The sequence below is a fragment of the Rhodnius prolixus genome, unplaced genomic scaffold (assembly GCF_049639745.1).
Source record: "Rhodnius prolixus isolate KJV_2025 unplaced genomic scaffold, Rpr scaffold_22, whole genome shotgun sequence".
Lineage (NCBI taxonomy): Eukaryota > Metazoa > Arthropoda > Insecta > Hemiptera > Reduviidae > Rhodnius > Rhodnius prolixus.
The window spans coordinates 2,030,215-2,050,028 of record NW_027411617.1 but is presented as its reverse complement, the minus strand read 5'-3'; the positions used below and the strand labels follow the sequence as shown (position 1 = coordinate 2,050,028).

The following is a 19,814-nucleotide window of genomic DNA, read 5'->3' as shown; positions in this document are numbered from 1 at the left end:
CTAATTTTTTTGTAAACAACTGGCCCTTTTAAGTGTTGTGTCTACTTCTTTATAAAACCTAAATTTTATTTACCTCAGAAAATTCATCTGTGACCAACACTCGAGAACACAGAATGTTGGAAGGTTTTCTCACCTCATTACAGTTCTTTTACTGCCATTTTTCTATCAGGAATCAATGATCTCAGCCTGGAAAAAAATCGTGACCTCTCTCTGTCCAACACTGTTAGAATGTAAGTCGAAAACCAAGATCTTCATCTGATGAATTCTTAGAAAAGATCCCATGATCCGTTAATTAAAGTTTCATTTTACCGGGAAATAGCAAAATTAAACCTTATTATTATTTTTCAAGTATTTCTAAAATTCCAAATCCAAAGAGAAGTTGACTTTGTTCTATTAATATTTCCTGACCATTATAATTATAATTGAATCTTTAAACAAAAGATTGTAATTGTTGTCTATTATAAGAACAATTTATTATACTAAACTTCCACTTCATTATGGATTAACGAACAATACGTCCAATTTGTTGATAATTAATATCCTGAAAATTAAATAAAATTCTTAATTATTACTGTACTAATTAAATTAGCAGTTCTTTTTAGATATTATTTATTAATTTTTTTAAAGAACATACATTTTACAGAGGAAGTAACAGGAATTTATGTAAATAAGTAATTACTATTTCTTTTAACATCAATTTTTTTTTTGTAAATTTTATTCCATTAAAATCATTTCCTCAACTAAAAAAAAAATTAATATAATTTTAAAGTAATTTTTAATTTAGTATGATAATTTTGATTTCTAGTTGTAATTTAAATAAGGCAAAAATAAATCAATAAAATCTGGCGTTAAACGAACTAATATTGTTACCAAAATTTAATTGATAAATGTAATTTACAAACAAAATAAGTTTAAAGTAAAACAAAAATATATAATTTTAAGAAATTGCAAACTTAGTCATATACTGCCAAAAACAAAGCAAACAAATTTTTGTTTTCTATTTAATTTCATTTTTAATTGAAACATATTTTTCTATTTTATAATTTTCCTTTATTTTTTATTATTATTATCAACATTATTTTGTGATTTAATGTAATTTCTTTTTAAACTATATTTTAGATTGTATGTATATTGTATGTTAATTTTGATTTTTGTATTTATGTCCGATTAAATAAAATAGAAATAATTTATTAAAGTTCCGGATTATTTATTTATTTACCTGTAATAACTTATTGAGGTCAATAACCTTGGCTATTCAATATTTTAAAAAATATATAACGTTTCGTAAAGGTTTTTTTTTTTTAATTATTATCAAAATGCCATTATTATTCCTTTAAAACTTCAAAATCATTTAAAAAAATAAATAATAGTAATAATAATAATGGTTGGAGAGGGAAGATGTGCTCCAGTGTCCCTCGGCTCCATTCTACTTCCCCGTTGGAAGCTGTAAAGGATGTAACGAGGGAGGAGGAGGAGGTGCCCTTCCGAGTACGAGAGGTTTTTATGTAACGAGACGGCGCTAATGACCAAGCTGTCGATGCGCCGGAAAAAAAATAACATAATTAAAACTGTCCGGTAGGACAGTTGTATAAGGGTTGATCGTCAAAAACTGCACGAAAAAGCGTAACGTTGAAAAACACCCAACTTTGACAATTTTTTTCTCTTTTTCTATAAAAGATAAAATTCCCAAATTTTCTTTAAATTATAGGGCAAACCCTCCTTTATCACTGTATTTATTTGTAACGACCCAGATTTAATAGGTTTCGAGAAAAAAGTTGCCGAAAATGAGCAAAAACGGCTTTTTCAAAAAATGTTCTTGTTCTTGTTCTTGTTCTTCTTGTTCTTCTTGTTCTTCTTGTTACCTTTCTTGTAAACAACGTAGCGCCTAAACGCGCGAACCGATTTTCATGAATGAGGTGTCATTCGATTCGGAATTTCATGTAGATGTGCCTTTTGGGGGTCACGGCGCTGTAAATCGATTAGGAGAGGAGTTAGCCCCATGAATGTGAGGCCCCCTTCAAAATTATTGTTTACTAATAACTCTGTAAATCTTCGCCCGATTTTGATAAAATTTGACTGGTTGAAAGGGTTAAGGATCCCCTATATAACATAATTAAAGCGAAGTTCTGCTCTTACTCCTGTTAAGGGGAAGTATTGAAATCGTTTCATATTATCATCTCGTGAACCTTTTTCATTGAATGAATGGTCATCTATTTCGAAATTTTACATAGATTTGCATTTTAGAAGTCTTGCGTTCTGCTCTTACACCTATTAAGAGGAAGTATTGCAATCGTTTCATATTATCACAGCGTGAACCTTTTTCATTGAATGAATGGTCATTTATTTCGAAATTTTACGTAGGTTTGCATTTTAGAAGTCTTGCGTTCTGCTCTTACACCTATTAAGGGGAATTATTGCAATCGTTTCATATTATCACCGCGTGAACCTTATTCATTGAATGAATGGTCATTTATTTCGAAATCTTACATAGATTTGCATTTTAGAAGTCTTGATGCTGTGCATCATGAGGAGAGGAGTTTGCCCCGTGCTAGTAAGGCCAACACTAAAACTTATTCTAATGACTGAAAATTGTAGGCCAATTTTGATAAAATTTAGCAAGTAACATTGGTTAAATCTTCCTTACATGGTAGGACCATCATGCTTTTAACCTACTAAGGGGAAGTACTGCAAGACATCGACGCTTGAACCGATTTTCATGAATGAAGTATTCATTCTAAATTTTGGGTTAAATATTTTTTGGGTTATTCTAAATTTTACTTTAGGGATCTCAACGTCATACACGGTACAGGAGAGGAGTTAGCTTCACCAATTATTATTAACAATTAAAACTGTCCGGTATAACTATAAATCTTGGCCCGATGTTGTTAAAATTTGGCAGAAATTAGGGATTAGGGCTTCCCTGTTTAACATTAAATTGCCATCCTGCTCTTACTCCTACTAAGGAGAGAGATTGCAATCGATTCTAATTTTCGTACCGATTTTTAGGAATTAAATTACATATTAAAACTGTCCGGTAGGACAGTTGTATAAGGGTTGATCATCAAAAACTGCACGAAAAAGCGTAACGTTGAAAAACACCTAACTTTGACAATTTTTTTCTCTTTTTCTATAAAAGATAAAATTCCCAAATTTTCTTTAAATCTTACTCCAAACCCTCCTTTATAACTGTAATTTTTTTGCAACAGCCTAGATTTGATAGATATTGAGAAAAAAGATGCTGAAAATGAGCAAAAACGGCATTTTCAAAAAATGTTCTTGTTCTTCTTCTTCTTCTTCTTCTTCTTCTTCTTGTTGTTGTTACCTTTTTTGTAAACAACGTAGCGCCTAAACGCGTGAACCGATTTTCATGAATGAGGTGTCATTCGAGTCGGAATGTTATGTAGATGTGCCTTTTGGGGGTCTCGATGCTGCACATCGAATGGGAGAGGAGTTAGCCCCCTTTATGTAAGGCCCCCTCCAAAATTATTATCATTAATTACTCTGTAAATCTTAGCCCGATTTTGATAAAATTTGGTAGGATGACAGGGTTAGGGCTCCCCTACGTAACATTAAAGCGACGATCTGTTCTTACACTTGTTAAGGGGAAGTATAGCAATCGTTTCAAATTATCGAAACGTGAACCGATTTTCATGAATAAAGTGTCATTCGAATCGAAATTTTGTACAGATTTGCACTTTAAAAGTCTCGACGCTGTGCCTCATAAGGAGGGGAGTTTGCCCCACCCAAGTAAGGCCCTTTCTAAAACTATTATTACCAATATTTCTATAACGGTTAGTCCGATTTTGATAAAATTTAGTAAGAAGAAGTGGTTAAAGCTCCTCTACGTGGCTGTGAAGTGCCATCATGCTTTTACACCTACTAAGAGGAAGTATTGCAATCGTTAAAATTTTCAATGAGTGAACCGATTTTCATCAATGAATTGTAGTTCGATTGAAAATCTTTGCCTCTTTGCCTTTTAGGGAGAAATACTGTAATCGCAGTTTATTTTTCTTACTCCTCTTAAAGGGAAGTACTGAAATCGCAGTTTAATTTTGCTATTTACGTACAAATTACCTTCCTATTTTATTCAAAACGCTTTCTCAAAAAAAATTGTTATTGAGGATGGCTTGGGGACCGCAACTATAATCATTCTTTAAAAAGATCTGTCCAGTGGTAGTAACTCCGACTTATCACCTTTTCAGGTTATAATGATAAAATTAAATTTATTATTCCCAATTTTAATAAAATCTGTAAAGCAGATATGTAACTTTGCAAAACATACAAAAAAGAAAATCTGTCCAAAAGGTACAAAAATCTCTTTAACAAAAACTTACAGTTTAAAATGTTAAGTATAAGGGTTGATTAAACGCCAAAAGGTACACAAATCAGCTAGTACCCAACATTTCATTAATACTTCATTGATATTATTTTAAGTAATTTTACTACATTAATTTTCATTAATATTTTTTTGAATTTATTAGATGTTTCACAGACCCTTATGCTGGCCAGTTCATTCATTTTCTTTTTCTTTTTTTTTATGATTTAAGTCGCTTCAACAACTTCAACAATCTGCGGTTATTGGCGCTCGCAGCTTTTTTCAGTGCACTGCCGGCCTCCGGACAGTGTTCTCTCGTTACAGACAACTCTGTCCATCACCCGGACAGTGAGCTGTAAGAAGCTCTTAGAAAGAGAAAATCTAAGGGTCAGCAGCTGGATTCGAACCCGGAACCTCCACGTGGGAATCCAATATGCTAACCGCATAGCTAATCCCTTCCCTTTGTTCATTCATAATATTTTATTTTTTTGTTATAATTATGATAAAATGTATATTATATTTTCGTAATTAAATAGGTACTTTATTTTAGCTTTATTCCAAATTATTCTTCTGATTTATCTTTATTATGCTCTTTATTCTGAATAGTCACATATATCGTATGTATGTACATGCACGTTAAAGTAAAAAAAGACAAAGGCAGAGTCGGCTACTATTTAAATTTGAATCACGGATTTAAAACAATATTTCAGTCTAGAATTCGTCTTTCCGAAGTATTCGTGAGCACAAATAACGCGTAGGTAATATCAAGTAAATTATTCAGCAATAATTATTCATTTCTCAATTGTAATTTAATTTAGTCCCTCTAATTTTACTTATAGTAAAATACTGGAATAATTATGTTAGCTGTCATAAAAATATGCATATCTTATTTATCTTATTACAGTCAATCTAAGTTAAATGGTGTTCTACTTGAACAAATATTGTGTAGATTAAAATGGCCAGCATAAGGGTCTGTGAAACATCTAATAAATTCAAAAAAATATTAATGAAAATTAATGTAGTAAAATTACTTAAAATAATATCAATGAAGTATTAATGAAATGTTGGGTACTAGCTGATTTGTGTACCTTTTGGCGTTTAATCAACCCTTATACTTAACATTTTAAACTGTAAGTTTTTGTTAAAGAGATCATTTGATTTGAGATTAAATGTATAGATTTATCTTTTAGGTGTTGATGGAACAGAAGCTGTATTATATACCTAACTTCAGGCATTAGCCCCACGTAAGTGGGATCTCCTCAAATATTATTAAAACTGTCCGGTAGGACAGTTGTATAAGGGTTGACCATCAAAAACTGCACGAAAAAGCGTAACGTTGAAAAACACCCAACTTTGACAATTTTTTTCTCTTTTTCTATAAAAGATAAAATTCCCAAATTTTCTTTAAATTATAGGGCAAACCCTCCTTTATAACTGTAATTTTTTTGCAACAACCCAGATCTTATAGGTTTCGAGAAAAAAGTTGCCAAAAATGAGTAAAAACGGCTTTTTCAAAAAATGTTCTTGTTCTTGTTCTTCTTGTTCTTCTTCTTCTTCTTCTTCTTCTTCTTCTTCTTCTTCTTGTTACCTTTTTTGTAAACAACGTAGCGCCTAAACGCGCGAACCGATTTTCATGAATGAGGTGTCATTCGATTCGGAATTTTATGTAGATGTGCCTTTTGGGGGTCTCGATCCTGTACATCGAATGGGAGAGGAGTTAGCCCCCTTTATGTAAGGCCCCCTCCAAAATTATTATTACTAATTACTCTGTAAATCTTGGCCTGATTTTGATAAAATTTGGTAGGATGATAGGGTTAGGGCTCCCCTACCTAACAATAAAGCGACGATCTGCTCTTACACTTGTTAAGGGGAAGTATAGCAATCGTTGCAAATTATCGACACGTGAACCGATTTGCATGAATAAAGGGTCATTCGAATCGAAATTTTGTACAGATTTGCACTTTAAAAGTCTCGACGCCGTGCCTCATAAGAAGGGGAGTTTGCCCCACCCAAATAAGGCCCTTTCTAAAACTATTATTACCAATATTTCTATAACGCTTAGTCCGATTTTGATAAAATTCAGCTCGAATAAGTGGTTAAAGCTCCTCTACGTTGCTGATGCTCTTGCACCTACTAAGAGGAAGTACTGCAATCATTTAAATTATCAATGAGTGAACCGATTTAAATCAATGAATTGTCGTTCGATTAAAAGATCTTTGCCTCTTTGCCTTTTAGGAAGAAGTACTGCAATCGTAGTTTATTTTTCTTACTCCTCTTAAAAGGAAGTACTGAAATCGCAGTTTAATTTTGCTATTTACGTACAAATACCTTCCTATGTTTTTCAAAACGCTTTTTCAAAAAAATTGTTATTGAGGATGGTTTGGGGGAACGCAACTATAATCATTCTTTAAAAAGATCTCTCCATTGGTAGTTACGGTTCCGACTTAACACCTTATCAGATTATAATGATAGAATTGTTTATTCCAAATTTTAAAAAAATCTGTAAAGAAGATATGTAACTTTGTAAAATAAACAAAAAGGAAAATCTATCCAAAAGGTACAAAAATCTCCTTAACAAAAACTTACAGTTTAAAATGTTAAGTATAAGGGTTGATTAAACGCCAAAAGGTACACAAATCAGCGAGTACCCAACATTTCATTAATACTTCATTAATAGTTAAGTAATTCTACTGCATTAATTTTCATTAATAAGTTATTTTTTAGAATTTATTAGATGTCACAGACCCTTATGCTGGCCATTTTCGTCTACAAAATATGTGTTCAAGTAGCACTGTAGATTGACTGTAATATCTAGTTATCTATAATAATGAAACTATTAATTACAGGTTAAAAAGAAAAACGTTACAAAAAATAAAAAAAAATTATGAGGCTAAAAAATTCAAAACTTTTTTTTATAAAAAACTTACATCAATGATTTAGTTTATTTTATTTATTTATTTTTATTTTTAAATAAAAATCGTCGGTTTAAGTTCATTCTTCGATTAAATTAATTGTTATTTTATGTAGTAGTCAAACGTTTATAATAGGTAATAATTATCTGGCTTTATCGCAAATAATATAGTTTTCTTCAATTACGAGTACATTCTCAATCTAGGTATTCATCCCACAATGTTGTATATATGTAATATAAAGTAAATAAGATATGCATATTTTTAGGGCAGCTAATTATTCCAGTATTTGACTATAAGTAAAATTAGGGGGACTAAATTAAATTACAATTGAGAAATGAATAATTGTTGTTGAATAATCTACTTGTTATTAACTGTGTGTTATTTGTGCTCACGAATATTTCGGTAAGACAAATTCAAGACAGTAGCCTACTCTAACTTTGTCTTTTTCTACTTTAACATGCCTGTACATATTTATGTGATTTATCATAATTATAACAAAAAAATATTATAAATGAAGTGGCCAGCATAAGGGTCTGTGACATCTAATAAATTCTAAAAAATAACTTATTAATGAAAATTAATGCAGTAGAATTACTTAACTATTAATGAAGTATTAATGAAATGTTGGGTACTCGCTGATTTGTGTACCTTTTGGCGTTTAATCAACCCTTATACTTAACATTTTAAACTGTAAGTTTTTGTTAAGGATAATACTAGGGAAGGGACTAACTGTATTAGGGAATGCTGGATTCCAACCCGAAGATCACTGGTTCGAATCCAGCTGCTGTTCCCTTAGATTTGCTCTTCCCATGAGCTTCTTACAGCTCACTGTCCGGTGATGGGCAGAGTTGTTTGTAACGAGAGAAGAGAGTCCTAAACACGGCTGTGTGTTGATAAATACTCCGGGCGCCAAAAATAACCTTGACGCGTCTTAAATACCAAAAATAAAAAAATAATTAAAACTGTCCGGTAGGACAGTTGTATAAGGGTTGATCGTCAAAAACTGCACGAAAAAGCGTAACGTTGAAAAACTCCCAACTTTGACAATTTTTTCCTCTTTTTCTATAAAAGATTAAATTCCCAAATTTTCTTTAAAATGTAGGGCAAATCCTCCTTTACAACTGTAATTTTTTTGCAACAACATAGATATAATAGATTTCGAGATAAAAGTTGCTGAAAATGAGCAAAAGCGGCATTTACAAAAATGGTTGTTGTTCTTGTTGTTGTTACTTTTTTTGTAAACTGCGTAGCGCCTAAACGCAAGAACCGATTTTCATGAATGAGGTGTCATTCGATTCGGAATTTTTTGTAGATGTGCCTTTTGGGGGTCTCGACGCTGTACATCGAATGGGAGAGGAGTTAGCCCCCTTTATGTAAGGCCCCCTCCAAAATTATTATTTCTAATTTCTCTGTAAATCTTGGCCCGATTTTGATAAAATTTGGTAGGACGATAGGGTTAGGGCTCCCCTACGTAACATTAAAACGACATTCTGCTCTTACACTTGTTAAGAGGAAGTATAACAATCGTTTCAAATTATCGAGACGTGAACCGATTTTCATGAATGAAGTGTCATTCGAATCGAAATTTTGTTCAGACTTGTACTTTAAAAGTCTCGACGCTATGCCTCATAAGGAGGGGAGTTTGCCCCACCCAAATAATAGACAAAAAGAAAAATCTATCCAAAAGGTACAAAAATCTCCTTAACAAAAACTTACAGTTTAAAATGTTAAGTATAAGGGTTGATTAAACGCCAAAATGCACACAAATCAGTAGGTAACCAACATTTCATTCATACTTCATTGATATTATTTAAGTAATTTTACTGCATTAACTTTTTATTAAATTTTTTAGAATTTATTAGATGTCACAGACCCTTATGCTGGCCAGTTCATTCATAATCTGTGACATCTAATAAATTCTAAAAATGTGAAGGAAAAGTTAATGCAGTAAAATTACTTAAATTTTTATAACTAATTACGTTGATTTTTACTCACCTTTTATTATTATATCAAAAAACTTATAATGAATGAAATGGCCAGCATAAGGGTCTGTGACATCTAATAAATTCTAAAAAATTTAATAAAAAGTTAAGGCAGTAAAATTACTTAAATAATATCAATGAAGTATGAATGAAATGTTGGTTACCTGCTGATTTGTGTGCATTTTGGCGTTTAATCAACCCTTATACTTAACATTTTAAACTGTAAGTTTTTGTTAAGGAGATAATAATAATATAACTTACGTAACCAGAAAAGAATCCTTTACAATGCTTGCTTGTCTGAAGACAAACTTGTTTACCTAATTAGGTTACACAAAATACCGTTGGAGTGCAGTAAAAATAGTCATGAATAGGAATAGTTTCAAAAAAATCCGCTAGAGAGCAGCACTAAGCAGATATGTTCAAAAATTAAGATTAAAATCGTCAGTAGTACATATGTATGTAATCAGTGATTAATCCAGTTTCTTAATATTAAATTTTAATGTAGTTTTCTTCAATTATATTCTTAATCTCCTTTCTTCGTTAGGAAAGGTGTTCTTCCTTAAATGTTACGTATTTATTACAAGCGTTGTTTTTTTGTTATTAACTGGTGCAGTTTGTGCTTTCGTATTCTGCTGTAGCAAAAAAATTACAAATTTAAATAAAATTGGCTAATACTTTCGTTGATGTACAGTAATAGAAAATAGAAAAATGAAAAATACAGATCTCCCATTTTATTACAGGCCAAAAAGGGCGTGGTGTGACGTACATGGAAAGTAGGCGTGGTTTAATAAACAGTTCTCGCTTCTGATTGGCTGTGAACCCAACCTACTTTTCACACTTCCATTCTTCACATTGATTGGCCTATTCTTTATTGGTAATTATTTATATGAAAAATAAGAGTTAATTTTTTTTTATTAATTTTTCCTCCGTAGGTATTTGATGAAGAATCAAATAATGCAATAAAAAAATTTCTTAATAAAAGCATGAAAAATAATAGATTTGTCTCGCTTAATGTCTTGTTGTCTATGCAAATAATGTAAAGGTAAACAGAACATTGGGAATAATGGTTATTTTCTTGTGATGTAGGTTAAAGAAAATTTATTGGTTCATGTTTCATGTTCACCTATTGATCTCCACCAGTTTGTATGTTTATTTGGATAGGACTGAAATTTTCGATAAGATTTAGCAGTAAATAGTTTGATCCTCATATTACGAACAAATATTAAATGTTTGAAAATGGCCACCATAAGAGTCTATGCTATGACAAAAAGGAAGAAAAGGACTGCTTCATTTTATTAAGAAAATATTATGTAAATTCTGTCTAGCGGCATTTATTAAAACTACTAGAAAACTTTAATCTTCCGCCGCTAGATAGCACGAGATCGCTCCATTTTAAGTTTTCTTAGCCTGTTACAGCGAATTGAATAAGTTTTAATTGAGCTAATGGCTAAATTAGTGACTATTTTTTTGAATGTGAAAAAAAAATCATCAATCAGCTGGTAGAAGAAGGTAGAAGATTCATTTAATGTGATAATTTCATCATCATAAAAGTTATTTCACCGCTGTCTTTATTGTTTTTAACTAATGGTACTGTTTTATAAGATCCTTTTATCAATCGTTTGATCTCCAGAAGAGCCTAACTTTAAACGAAGAAATTTTTTTTTTCAATATAAAGCTAGATAATTCTTGTTAAACGGTTATTCGTCAAACGACCTAAATCTAGCCGGAAAAATAAGGTACGTAATAACAATAATTAGACCAATTTTAATGAACTTCCTGTGGAGATAATGTTGAAAATTTGTACACCATTTTTTTTTAAAGGAATAACAGGTAAATACAAAAAAGGGATTGACATTGACTAATTGGGTAAGGTTGAGTAATATTTGGTGCTTCGTGTTATACGCACAGCTGATCTCACCTTGTAGATAGGTTAAATCATCATCCAGATTGCTATCTGATACATGAGAACCCAGCTGCTGCTGGCAAGTCCCTGAAAGGATTTTCAATCCAACTTTCCTTATTGTTGTCCTTGGCGTGTCCAACCGACAGGCTCTACTCCAATCAATTAGTTTGTTTTCTTTTATTGGATACATAACAAAATATATTCTATAGCGACTGCTTTTTACATGTTTAAACAGGCTTAGTTAGGGTCAGGGTTTCATAGTTTCCAGTTGTTTTTTTTTAAATAGCAATTTCAAAAATAAACGAAAATCTCCTTCTTTCAACTGATTGTGGGAAAAAAGCCGAAGTGGATAAGTTAGCACGCTGAAGTTTATAGATATGGTTTTAAAGATCATCCAGTCTTGCGCGAATATCTTGTCCTTGAAAACTACACCTGCAACTTTTCGTTTAGCAAACCAGAATGTCCATCAACTTTATTGACCTTTTTCTAAGGGGAAAAAAAAACACTTTTAGTGGCTCCATCATTCTACTTCAAAGCGTTCAACCGGACGGTGGCAGTGATCACTTTTACATTTCATTTAAGTGCTACTATGATATCCGATAATTTGCTTTTCCACAACATCCGCTTCCTTAAATGCTTTGCTGGAAAACGGGTCCAATTGCCTTTTTAACTTTTTACAAACATGTACATCTATTTTTCCGTTTGAAATATACATATTTCTAAAAGCGGCGATCTTACAAAAAGGAATGGAGTTGAACTCTTCTTTAAGGTGTCATTCTAGTTCAGGTTTAAACTTGCACTATATCAAAGAAAGAGAAATGTCTATCCAACCTCACAATAAGAAGTAGGATGAACTAAGACGTTAGGTTTACCAAATAATGGCTCAATCGTTCACTTGTTTATTACCGAGGGTCGCCAATGTGATGTCTAAGGTCGGCGCCAAATAACCTGCTTGCTTTTTCTTAAAAATAATAGATTGAGTAGGTAATAGAGGGAAGGGATTAGCTATGCGGTTAGAGTATTGGATTCCCACGCGGAGGTCCCCGGGTTCGAATCCAGCTGCTGGGGCCCTTAGATTTTCTCTTCCTAGGAGCTGCTTACAGCTCACTGTCCGGTGATGGACAGTGTTGTATGTAACGAGAGAACACTGTCCGGAGGCCGGCAGTGCACTGGAAAAAGCTCCGGGCGCCAATAACCTTAGGATGTTGACGCGCCTTTAACAAAGAAAAATAAGGTAATACATATTAATGGCACAAGGAAATTCTACGCTCTGCAAAAAGTAAAATTGAACCAGAGGAAAATGTAAAAAATATTTATTGGCATAATAAATACATTACGACTGAAACTGGCGACTATTATGTCTTCATCCTATTGTAAAAAATATTTCATATTTTAATTTGGAGGTAATCTGATGCAATCTCAATTATCGAATGAAAAAATTATTTTAATAAGTAATAAATTAGTTAGAGGTGAAGATAAAATTAAGAGATTTATTTAGCTGCTTACTGGTTGGCAAAAAACTGTCCTTGCTTGTTTCCGGCGGAACTGCAAGGCCCCTTGGGAGGCTAGAGAGGTTCTGTTCTTCACCATCCCTAGTCTGCCAGGTCACCTGGCCAACTCAAGGAATGATCCTCTTGGGAAGGAGGCTCTTGCTTACAGGCGTTGTCCTTACGCCTTCCCAAAGAGGCTGATTGAGGATCTCTTATTGCCTTTATTTTGTGCGTACGCTCAGTTTGCCGATGTCTGATGTGTATGATGAGGAGGGTCCAAGACCTGAAAATAAAAAAAAAAATTCCAACTTTATACTTTATTCAGAAATATTTCCCTCGTGAGGAAAAGCACCGTAATCGGGCAGATTTTCGATTTTCATTGGACGCTGCAGCTATCATCAAGAAAATCTTTAAAACATAAATAGTCCATTCATCAACGTGGTACTTCCGGTTGAGTGGTTTTTTTTTGTATTTCAGGAGCAACAAGAAGATCCTTGGTGCTGGAGCTTTTTGAAGAGCACTGCCGGCTTCCTTGCAGTGTTACCTCGTTACAGGCAGAAGCTGTAAGAGTTCTCTAGATAGAGGAAATCTAAGAGCCAGCAGATGAATTTGAAACCACGTTGGAACTTAATACAGAGCTAATCCACTTCCTGTTCGGTTCGCAAAATTACAGTCGCTCGAGTGGAATAAATCGTCACTTAAACTTTCAAACTCCTCGATTTTTCATTTTTTTGAAATGCTGTCTAAAAAACTCGAAGCAAATTTCCTGACTCAAAAGAGATCAAAACGGTCACATTTCCGGAGAGAACTCTATTTCACGTGATTGGCAATAATTTTGACATAATCGCCATATTGTCCTTCAACGAAGAGAAGTGGAAGAACCCCAATCAGTCTCTACATTCTTGACACTTAATTTGTTAAAAACTTTAGTAGTTTCGGATCTCCAGTAATCCTTCATCAATCTTTAAAACCTGTGAATTAATTAACAGCCATACAAGCAGGGCCGGACTTAGATGAAAAGAGGCCCTAGGCTATTCCACTTATGAGGCCCTTCTACCTCCCATTTTTAAGTTTGTAAATTCCATGAGAGATAATAAAATACATCACTACTGTGATACATCACTAAAACAGGGTTTTAGTGTTCACTGTTTTTAGAATAGTGTAATTTTAATTTTGCTAACAATTTGAATGTAGGCCCCTCTTGATCTTGAGGCCCTAGAACAGGGATGGCGAACCTTTTTGAGACGTGGGTCAAATTTTGTTCATTTTTATTTTTAATACTAGCTCTTGGGTCACTAATGCTCATTTGCATAAGTTTAAAATTTGTTAAGTTTAAAAATTTTAAACTGAAAATTTTCAAAAAACTAAACATCTTTAAAATTCAGTTGGTTTAACGGATAAAAGGGGTACGAAACATGTGCTATGGAAGTCGTCTCTTTTTACAAACATAACTGAACAAAACCTTACAAAAGTGTGTTTTATCTGAAGAAAAATCTAAATATGGTTATTTGCTTTGGGTTGTCGATTTTTTTTAACAAACAAAATATGAGTAAAATTATACATTTTATTTGATATTTTGTAAACACTTTTGCTTTATTTCAAACACTACAAAAGCATTTGTCGTCATTTGCGTTTTAGACCAGTAATGATCAAACTAAATGTTATAGATAGCATTTAAATTGCTTTTGTGTCAATGCGTGATTGAAAAAAATACCGATAGAATATAAATTATCCACAACAATTAGAAAATCAAAATCAACCCGCGTAAACAAACAAATGGTTGCCTAGCAATTGTCGGCCAGTGAAAAAGCTTGCACGAGTCAGTGTCTGACCCGCGGGTCATAGGTTCGCCATCACTGCCCTAGGCTGAAGCCTAAGCCTATAGGAAAATCCGGCCCTGATTACAAAGTGTTAGCACAAGTAATATCACTACAGTACCTACCAAATTCGTAAAGAGCAGTTAGAATACCGGTAATACTGACTAAGATGGTACTTCTAGCGTTTAACCCCCTTTTTAGCACCGTTTCAGAGCCATATTAAAATTCCTAGAACGTCGGCGAAGTCCTAAGTTTGCTAACACATGTCAACTACAGTAACTGGCTGGCCGCGCAGTTTCTTCCTGTGGAAATTAAAGTAAACAAAAACGTGTGAGATTTGTTCACATAATTTATTTTCTACCCAATAGATGGATAAATAGACTGTTACCATAGAAACCCAGAAAAGGAACTTCATATTCATCATTCACAGCTTTATTTATTAATTTTTATATATAAATATAAATAAATTTTATTTTCAAGTTAAAGCCTTCAATTAATTTAAAAAACTATTTATTGAGAGATTTTTTGAAAATTTAGGAAAATATTTGTACAAATTTTATTAATTGATTATAGAAATTAACGCGGGAGAGAGGTGTATAAAAAAAAAAAAAAATAGCGCGGGCCAAAAACCCGCTGCCACTCTAGCAGCTGACCTCCTAGTGGAGGGGATGAAGGTGTGCGGTATGTCTGTACGAGGTGTGTTTACCCCGCGCGCGCGAGCGAGTTAAACCCCCGCGTCTTTTTTACTTGTCGTTTTGTTGGCGGTTCATTCTTCATTCAGTTGCACTCTCTCTGCTAGCAAGTGTGTTGATTGCGGTAGTTTCCACAGTGTTATAATATGTTCGTAACGCGAACTTTATTCTAATCTGCAAAAAAAATTAAATTATAAAATTAATACTTCCTTTACTAACTTCTTTTTCTTTTTAACGGTGTTCACGTTAGGTCGTGTTTGTGATTTTTTTTTTTTTTTTTTACTTATTATCTTGCAGACACAAAAAATTATATTGAAAGTTGATAAAAAAATAGAATACTTGATCAAAAATGTCTCCATACCAAAGGACAATGATGCTTCCATTGCCCCAAAGTCCCAAGGTGAACTTATCCTTCGCCGACATCCAGCTGTCCGTGTCGAACGGTACTTTCAACAAAGGTAAGCACTAAATTTCTTAACTTAAATTTCCTACATAAAAAAGCAAACTTGATTTTTTGGTATTCACATAACTGTTTATGTTTAAAATTTCACAATTAACTTTTTTAATTTTTTATGTAAAACTTTTGTGGTTTAAGTGTTTTCTTTTCGGTCCAAATTCGCCTAACATGTGAAACTAGAGGGTAGCAGGGTTATTTCTTTGGAGGGCTATTGGAGAATCTTCAATTATTCTCTAGAGTTAAACATCTTCATGCAACAGACAATTCTGAAGTAGTATTTTTCAGAAGTAACTCAAGTGTGTTGGGTTAATTTTTCTCCAGCTAGTAGCCGCTAAAGCTCACTGTACAGTGATCAGTGTTGCCAGCAACGTGAGAACATTGACCGCTTACTCTACAGATGTTTTCTCATCTAAAATAGAATCAAGGAAAACAAAAAAAAATTACTTTCTGCATACGAGTAAATTCACATTCCATTAGCTCTGGGAAAGTACGTTTGGTAATTTCCAGGCGAGCTTCCTTGAGGCAAGACATGGGCTGGATTTTTGTGGTTGTTTCAAAATTCAATTTTTCCCACATAATTCTCGCGGTTAATGTGATTTCATTGATATATTTATTTGTAATTAATCAAGCCATCTTTGTTACCTCGGTTTTTATAGTTTTTTGTTTTTGGAGTTCCTAACAAACTGAGTTCACCTCCTTCTCCGAATAAATGTTTTTCCGCGCAGAAAAATGTTGTAGACTGAAGGAGCGAATTCTAGACTAAGTTAGCAGGGCAAGGAAGTAGTTCAAACTCGAGTACATTAAATTTTGAGGCAGTCTTAACACTGAGTGTTCTTGCTGCTAAAGAACTTCTTTTCTGATGACCAAAGAAAGAGGTTCCTTGCGATTAGACTCTATCCAATTGTGCTGCACAGAGATCAGCTTCGGGTACTAATTCGAACTGTACCATTCCTTCAGATGTTCCACCAGAGCGGTTTTGTCTCGTTTGCGAAAAGACTGGCCAAGAAGTAGCCCTCTGTGTTTGAGTTGTTAAACTATAAACAATTTTCTTCGCTAGCTTTATAAAAGTATTTAAAAGTATCGCTTGGATTTACATTTTAGGGTTGGCCATATTTTAAAACCTATGTGCGTTTTTCTGAGGTGACAAAAGAGATTGTGCACGCGTTCAATGCCATGCAAGTTCCCATTTTGAGGTCAAGTTGTTAGAAGATCAGCTTTTACAGCTTCTCTGAAAACACAGCTGGGTCAAGGACCATGCTCGCCCCGACATTGCCTTACTTTTAACGCCTTCTCTGAAATTGCTGCTAAACTTACACTGTACAGCACGAATTTTTCAAAGCATGGACCTCTACCTCAACGTTCCCAAGTGCTTAAGCTTCAGCTATTGCTGTGAATCTTTTTGTTTAAACGTTCAAAATTTTGTACACTCATTTTACAAATTTTTTAAAATGAACTTTATGGACATAGTCGGCTAATTACTGTTACACACATGAACAGTTCATTCAACAAAAGCAGGCTTTTCGCGCAATTTATTATCAATGAAATGAAAATGAAATCAATAAAAATCTTTTCCCACGAACAGATTTTCGACATCCTTGGAGCCCAGTAGAGCTGCGCCCTTCGGTGGACCCCCCCAAGAAATTCGACTGTAATTTAGCGATCTAAATCTTTCTACCTGAAGTCCTATTTTTCTAAATAATTTTTTTCCTCCGGCAATAGCTGGATCGATTTTTCCATAAACTTTCATAGACTAATTGGCATCACTGCCTTTTTTACAAGCTGTCTGCGAGAGCAATAATGATAATTCGTACTAAATTAAAATCAATTTATAAACAAACACAACTGCAACTATGGATTCCTGATAACTGGGATATCAAAGTCAGTGTAATTGACCCTACCCACCAATCGATAATAGATATCGTAGTTATTTCTAGTTTTTTTCAAATTATTTACGATACTTTTCGATGTTTTAGATCCAATCTAATTCAACTGCTCCACTCTTATTTAATAAAATCTGTTATTTACATTTTCAATGATTACCACCGGAAAAATTCATGTAAGTGTTTTTACTTTCGTTTACTGCAGGAAATTCAAGCATTTCTGTATGCATCAGTTTTTCCTGATCAAGTTTTCATCGCTAAAATCCTAATATTTAATTGTTCCCACATCCCAAAAAAGTGTTTTTTTTTTCTCCTGTAGCGGGCAACACTGTTCTATACTTTTCATTTCACTTACTAAAACTATTTGTTGCAAAAATTCCTCAAGCAGTAGTGCCAACTTTAACTTTTTTTTAAAAAAAAAAAAGTCGAAAACAGTTTTCATAGATTTTCTTCAAATCGATGGTGCTCATCTACAGCTGAGACTTTAATTTAAAACATGTAAATTCAATTGAGGTTATTTCTGGGAAAGAAACGCCATCTTCTCTAAAGCAAAGCTTTTCCGGCCCACGTCACAAGAGGAAGTCATTGAGAGTTTACAAGTTCGTTTTTTTTTTTTTTTTTTTTTTTTTGTTTTTTTTTTTTACAGCTTTTATCGTTATTCATATTTATTCCAATTGAGACCGAAAGTGAATTTTTCCATGTTCAGAGTGCATCACGACCTCTTAATTCAATGAGAATTCAACACTGGACACTTGATCGCAACGAAGCGAGGAAAAACAACTTTACCAGATGAGTTGATCAAAACAGCTGAACAACTATAAACAGTCCCAAAAATAGATCAAACTTTCATCAATGAAATAATTTAGAGAAATTAAATTAAAGTCAATTAAACTGTTTTTACGACAAGCTAGCCCGTTTGTTGAGAAATAATAAAAATTATTACATGTTTGTCTTTAAATATGCATCTCAATTCTCATTTCCTCTGGAGCTCATCGAAAGGAGCTCAATTCACGCCTGAGGTGGTTTGACGTAATCGATTCAACAAGAACTTCGATGTTCATTAATATTAATAATATTTAATGGAAGATAAGGTCATTTTTTTACACGGTAACGGCTCCGTGTCGGTAAGCCCAACTAATCGAGTGCATGTTACAAAACCAATAGTGAACTAATTGAGGGCAATAAGAGTACTACATCTTTAAAAGGAAATTGCAAAAGTAAATAAATCGATAAATCGATTCAGTTATGGCTCTTGCAGTTGGCTGATTATGTCCCTCCCACACTATTTCCGCTTCCCGTAGCTAACTGTCCAGTGATGGATGATGTTCACCAGTAACGATCATAAGTACTTTCCCGGAGGTCAGTAGTTCTAAAATAAGGATTAATTAAATAACCAAATCTCCAAATTTTGAATAAAAGCTGTAAATTGGTAATGCCATTTTACGAAATGCATTTTTATTTTTTAGAGATTTTTAACGGAAGTTTTTAAAAAAGAAAATTCATAATAGTGTCGTCAACTTTCTATTTTTTTTTGTGTAAAAATTCAAAGTATTTTAAAAGAATTCCATTACATAATCGGCATTAAGGGAAAGTCATGCGAGTCTTCTTCACGCAAGATCCGGGAAAACCTGGGAAATATGTTTCCACAAAATAAAAATCTCAATTTAGGAAACTATTGTAGTAGTTTTCTCTCTCTCTCTAGGAGCGGTTGAAGCGAATCCTTAAGAGTTTACAATCGTCCATTCCAGTCAGATATTGCTCGAGATAAACGCCCAGATGACGGGTAATTGGGTTAACGGGAAATGATAAACCACCACAGCCCCTCCGCCTCCTCTAGCTCCCATTAATGAAAGATACTCTTTCTTTTTTGTAGTCACAACACTATTTATTATCTGATAGATATGAATTTTTATTTGTGCTAGCCTCCCAGATGGCAACTGGTCAGTTTATCGAATTATAATTGTTGCTCGTAATATATTTGTTTATCAGATCCAAGATTGGCAACAATGATGTATAATAAAAATAAAGAAAACAATGATTAACGGATTGCCTCTGGGATTATTTTGGTAATTAGGTACTTCCGCTTACACCGTGTAAAGAGGAAGTAAGCGATCGTGGCAAATTTTCTTTATTTTCTGTTTTCATCGGAAGGAAACGTGTTTTCATGTTTCCTTACTTGACTTTCACTAGCTACAATTAGGTAAATTCTAAAATTTTTAGATTTTCTTAACGGTGGTTTGCAAAATATATTTAATTTTTCCATAAAATACATTTTGTTCGCTTTGTAAAATAGAAAAATTATGCCCAAATGATACAATAATACGTTATAGAGCAATGTTTGTGTAGAGATTTGTAGATTGTATTAG

The 19,814-nt window shown here is 33.3% G+C and overlaps 1 protein-coding gene across 2 annotated transcripts in view; it reads left to right on the top strand.

The window, feature by feature from the left end:
* Positions 1 to 19,814, top strand: part of LOC141457560 (ATP-binding cassette subfamily G member 4) — an 86,114-nt gene that overhangs the window by 5,620 nt on the left and 60,680 nt on the right. Inside the window, exon 1 of one of the 2 annotated variants that reach the window (XM_074134718.1) lies at positions 15,108 to 15,569. The exons of the other annotated variant lie outside the window; for it this stretch is intronic. Coding sequence (XP_073990819.1) covers positions 15,461 to 15,569 — 109 coding nt within the window. The 5' untranslated portion in view covers positions 15,108 to 15,460. Of the gene's footprint in view, positions 1 to 15,107; positions 15,570 to 19,814 lie in introns of those variants that run through there. 2 annotated transcript variants of the gene reach the window in all.